Source organism: Sprattus sprattus (assembly GCF_963457725.1).
Source record: "Sprattus sprattus genome assembly, chromosome: 1".
NCBI classification, from domain to species: Eukaryota; Metazoa; Chordata; class Actinopteri; order Clupeiformes; family Clupeidae; genus Sprattus; species Sprattus sprattus.
Genome location: NC_137920.1, coordinates 27,739,366 through 27,744,365, shown reverse-complemented (window position 1 = coordinate 27,744,365; position 5,000 = coordinate 27,739,366). Strand labels below are relative to the sequence as shown.

The 5,000-nt window shown below is 48.4% G+C and overlaps 1 protein-coding gene across 1 annotated transcript in view; it reads left to right on the top strand.

Annotated features, from left to right (window-relative positions):
* Positions 1-5,000, top strand: part of LOC308373606 (spectrin beta chain, non-erythrocytic 1) — a 90,534-nt gene that overhangs the window by 80,845 nt on the left and 4,689 nt on the right. The window contains exons 20-24 of the mRNA XM_080849176.1: positions 1,255-1,518; positions 2,225-2,449; positions 2,833-2,922; positions 3,245-3,523; positions 4,473-4,603. Of these exons, the coding sequence (XP_080705302.1) occupies positions 1,255-1,518; positions 2,225-2,449; positions 2,833-2,922; positions 3,245-3,523; positions 4,473-4,603 (989 nt within the window). The remainder of the gene's footprint in view (positions 1-1,254; positions 1,519-2,224; positions 2,450-2,832; positions 2,923-3,244; positions 3,524-4,472; positions 4,604-5,000) is intronic.

Genomic DNA, 5,000 nt, shown 5'->3' with positions numbered 1-5,000 from the left:
GGTCCCCTAAATCGGTGTGTGTGTGTGTGTGTGTGTGTGTGTGTGTGTGTGTGTGTGTGTGTGTGTGTCTGACCTTTCTGTGAAGAGAGAGAGAGAGAAAGAGAGATAGAGAGAGAGAGAGAGTTTGAATTTGAATTTGAATTTGAATTTGAGAGAGAGAGAGAGTATGTTTATGTGTGTGTGCTTTAGTTATCACCATTGAACTGTGGCTTGGGAAAAAAATTGAGTGTGTAGGAATGAGGACTTGAGTGTGTCTGAGATGTTGAAATATTGAAATCGTGCAATAACTTGAGGTCACCAAAGGACACACATTAAATTATTCTGTTTACACCACATAGACCAAATATCAATATAAACTGTCTCACTTCTGCTAGTCATGTAAGAATGTAATCAAATCATGAAATTATTAATAATAATAACAATAATAAACGTAATATTCTTGAAATATAACACATGGACAACACATGAATCATCCATGAGTTAGTTGGAATTGAGTTCAGGACAGTTTAAGTGACTCTTTAAAAGTGTTTAGGAGCTGGATTAGGAGATTTGGTCTTAATCCAAGTTTAGATCATGTCTGGTAATGTATATCCTGAGCTATTATCTGGGATCATGTGGTAAACGGGAATATAATCTGGGTCATTGTCTGAGAGGTGAACATGGAGGCAAGTCCAGTATGGATAGACAGCTGGGGACTGTCAACGTACTATTATGTTGATAGTGGACACGAGCAATAAGAAAGGCTATTTGAGGTTTTTATGTGTAACGCTAGAAGAACAGCTCTTAAACAAATGTGTTCCTAATTTTGTGTTCTCCTTTTATGATAAGTCTGTTGGTCTTTGACCTCCGACCTCTCTCTTCCTTTTCCTGTCTCTCATTTTATTCCCTCTATCCCTACATCTTTCCTTTCCTCTTCTCCTTTCTTCTCCTCTCTCTCCCTCCCTCTCCCTCTCTCTCTATCTCTCCCTCTCCCTCTCTCTCTCTCTCTCTCTCTCTCCCTCCCTCTCTCTCTATCTCTCCCTCTCTCTCTATCTCTCTCTCTCTCTCTCCCTCTCTCACTCTCAAATTCAATTTCAAGAGAAGCTTCATTAGCATGTCCATAAGGTTCTTCAGTTTTTGCCAGAGCGCATATAGGCTGTGGGGAGTACACAGCGTATCTACTATCTCTATCTCACTATATCTGACTCTCTTCTCTCTCTCTCTCTCTCTCTCTCTCTCTCTCTCTTTCTCTCCCTCCATCCCTTCTTCCCACAGGAGGGCAAGCAGCTGGTGTCGGAGAAGCCCGAGACGGACGCGGTGGTGAAGGAGAAGCTGGGCGCGCTGCAGAAGCAGTGGGAGGATCTGGAGTCCACCACGCAGACCAAGGCGCAGTGCCTGTTCGACGCCAACAAGGCCGAGCTGTTCACGCAAAGCTGCGCCGACCTGGACAAGTGGCTGGCCGGCCTGGAGGGGCAGATCCAGTCGGACGACTACGGCAAGGACCTGACCAGCGTCAACATCCTGCTCAAGAAACAACAGGTGAGACGAGGGGGCTGGGACAGGGAGAGCATCTTACTGTAAGATAGCTGGGGGAGAGAGAAAGCAAAAGTTTTCCCTTTGTTTTTCTACAATGGTGGAAGTTAATCAGTGGATGACACATTCGTTTGTGTGGATGACTGAATATGAACAGCAGACCAAACATTTTAGTTTTTGAAGTTCGTTTGCCCAGCTCTGCACTAATGAGTGAGGAGAGGAGGGTCAAGAGGAAGTTACATAAAGGGGGGTGGGGTAATATGCTGTAGATTAATTCTGTTAATAAATTAATCCTTGGTTTGTCATTTTGTACAATTGATCAAAAACCGATAATCCTTTATCCATGAATAATGATCCTCCACCTATGTGGAAATCAATCATTGTACTTCTGCTGCTATGTGTGTGTGTGTGTATGTGTGTGTGAGTGAGAGTCTGTGTGAGAGAGAGATTATTGTCAATGTCTTATTTAAATGTTTGTGTGTGTGTGTGTGTGTGTGTGTGTGTGAGAGAGAGATTTTGTCAATGTCTTATTTAAATGTTTTAAACTGCACATTGGAGACTGGTCAAACGCAATTTCAAACTTCTGTGCTAACCCTGTTACATAGATTTTTGACAATAAAGTACACTTGACTTGACTTGACTTGACTTGAATCAATGACTGTAAATTGACAACATCTGGGTGTGTGTTGTGTGCGTGTGTGTGTGTGTGTAGATGCTGGAGAGCCAGGTAGAAGTGCGTCAGCGCGAGGTGGGGGAGCTGCAGTCCCAGGCGCATGCCCTGAGCGAGGAGGGCCGCGACACGGAGGAGGTGGACGGCCAGCGGCAGGTGGTGGAGTGCAAGTTCCAGGAGCTGCTGGATCCGCTGCGCAAGAGGAAGAACCTGCTCGTGGCCTCGCGCGAGGTCCACCAGTTCAACCGCGACGTGGAGGATGAGATTGTGAGTACTCGGCGGGAGTGTGTGTGTGTGTGTGTGTGTGTGTGTGTGTGTGTGTGTGTGTGTGTGTGTGTGTGTGTGTGTGTGTGTGTGTGTGTGTGTGTGTGTGTGTGTGTGTATTGTGTGTGTGTGTGTGTGTGTGTGTGTGTGTGTGTGTGTTTGATCCACAATAGTTAGCAAGAAGTGTGTACAGGACTGAGAAATTGAGTGCATCTGCAAGATGAATTTATTAACGTTTGTGTGTATTGTTGGGTGTGTGTGTTCATCTCAGAGAGAAAGAAAGACATTTCTGTTTCTCTTTACTGTGTGTGTGCTGACTTATATGCATGAGAAACTGTAACTGTGGAGGACTTCAGCTGACCCGGTCATCTCCAATCTCCCCACAGCTCTGGGCAGACGAGAGGATGCCCATCGCCATGTCCACTGATCACGGACACAACCTCCAGACAGTCCAACTACTCATCAAGAAGAACCAGGTACAGCCTCACCTCACACGGTCAAGACTTAGGTAGAACAAGGTTACCAGTCACTCAGAATTGTGTTCTAAGAACCATCATTCTGAGGGGTTCCTTTTTCTAGGCTTCGTAACTATGTACACACTAAGGTCTTGAGAACCCTTTGCCCTCATCAGAGATAGACCTTGATAGAACTTGAGGAGGTTCTACTTTAGGGTTCAGGACACAAATGTTCTTCCTCTATCCTTCCTTCCCCCCCCCTCTCCTCCATCTCTCTTTCTATCCTCCTCTCCTCCTCTTTACACCCTCACCAACACCTCTTCCTCCCCTTCCCCCCTTCCAGACCCTCCAGAAGGAGATCCAGGGCCACCAGCCACGCTTCGACGACATCTTCGAGCGCAGCCAGAGCCTGGAGGGCGACCAGAGCCCCGGCGCCGAGGCCATCCGCGTGCGCCTGGACGACCTGAAGGGCCTGTGGGGTCAGCTGATGGAGGAGACGGAGAAGAGGCACGGGCGCCTGGAGGAGGCCCACAAGGCCCAGCAGTACTACTTCGACGCCGCAGAGGCCGAGGCCTGGATGAGCGAGCAGGAGCTGTACATGATGTCGGAGGAGAAGGCTAAGGTCCGTGTGTGTGTGTGTGTGTGTGTGTGTGTGTGTGTGTGTGTGTGTGTGTGTGTGTGTGTGTGTGTGTGTGTGTCACAGGAGAAGGCTAAGGTTTTCTGTGTGACAACAAAGAGAAATGACTAAAGAAAGTAGCCAGATAGGGAGATGAGGAGATATAATTGGGGGAGGGAGAGAGAGAGAAGACAGAAGGGAGAGGGAGGGAGGGAGCTAGAGAGAGACTCCACTGCCTGGGTTAAAGTGATCTATATGACCATTACCTGACTAGTACATCACCCCTTAATCTATGATGAGTTAAGCTCCAGTGGTGGTCTGGTCATAGATGGTGTGAAGTGGTGTAGTGTTGGGTGGTGTGGGTGTGGTGTAGTGATGGGTGGTGTGTGGGTGTGGTGTAGTGATGGGTGGTGTGGGTGTGGTGTAGTGTTGGGTGGTGTGGGTGTGGTGTAGTGATGGGTGGTGTGGGTGTGGTGTAGTGTTGGGTGGTGTGGGTGTGGTGTAGTGATGGGTGGTGTGGGTGTGGTGTGAAGTGGTGTAGTGTGGTGTTGGGTGGTGTGGGTGTGGTGTGAAGTGGTGTAGTGTAGTGTTGGGTGGTGTGGGTGTGGTGTGAAGTGGTGTAGTGTTGGGTGGTGTGGGTGTAGTGTGAGGTGGTGTAGTGTTGGGTGGTGTGGGTGTAGTGTGAGGTGGTCTAGTGTTGGGTGGTGTGGGTGTAGTGTGAGGTGGTGTAGTGTTGTGTGGTGTAGTGTGAGGTGGTGTAGTGTTGGGTGGTGTGGGTGTAGTGTGAGGTGGTGTAGTGTTGGGTGGTGTGGGTGTAGTGTGAGGTGGTGTAGTGTTGGGTGGTGTGGGTGTAGTGTGAGGTGGTGTAGTGTTGTGTGGTGTGGGTGTAGTGTGAGGTGGTGTAGTGTTGGGTGGTGTGGGTGTGAGCCTGTGTGTCCCTCTGTGCCCCCTGCAGGACGAGCAGTGTTCGGTGGCCATGCTGAAGAAGCACCAGATTCTGGAGCAGGCGGTGGAGGACTACGCAGAGGCCGTCCACCAGCTGTCCAAGACCAGCAGGGGACTAACGGCAGCAGGACACCCAGAAAGGTGTGTGTGCGTCTGTGTCTGTGTCTGTGTCTGTGTCTGTGTCTGTGTCTGTGTCTGTGTCTGTGTCTGTGTCTGTGTCTGTGTCTGTGTCTGTGTCTGTGTCTGTGTGTGTGTGTGTGTGTGTGTCTGTTTGTGTGTGTGCTCATATTAACCATCATAACTAGAGCCATCTTCACTGTGATTTTCACAATTAGTCTGGGTGAAATCTATTTGTGTGTGTGGGTGTGGGTGTGGGTGTATCAGTGATGGCATGAAGGTAAACGTTCACAAAGAATGTGAATGTACTGCTGTCTTCCATCTTCCTTTTAACCCTGTATCTCTTCTTCTTCCTCTTCTTCCTCTTTCTTTACCCCACGTTCTCTCTTTCCTTTTCCTTATGCCTTCCTTTCTGTCTTTC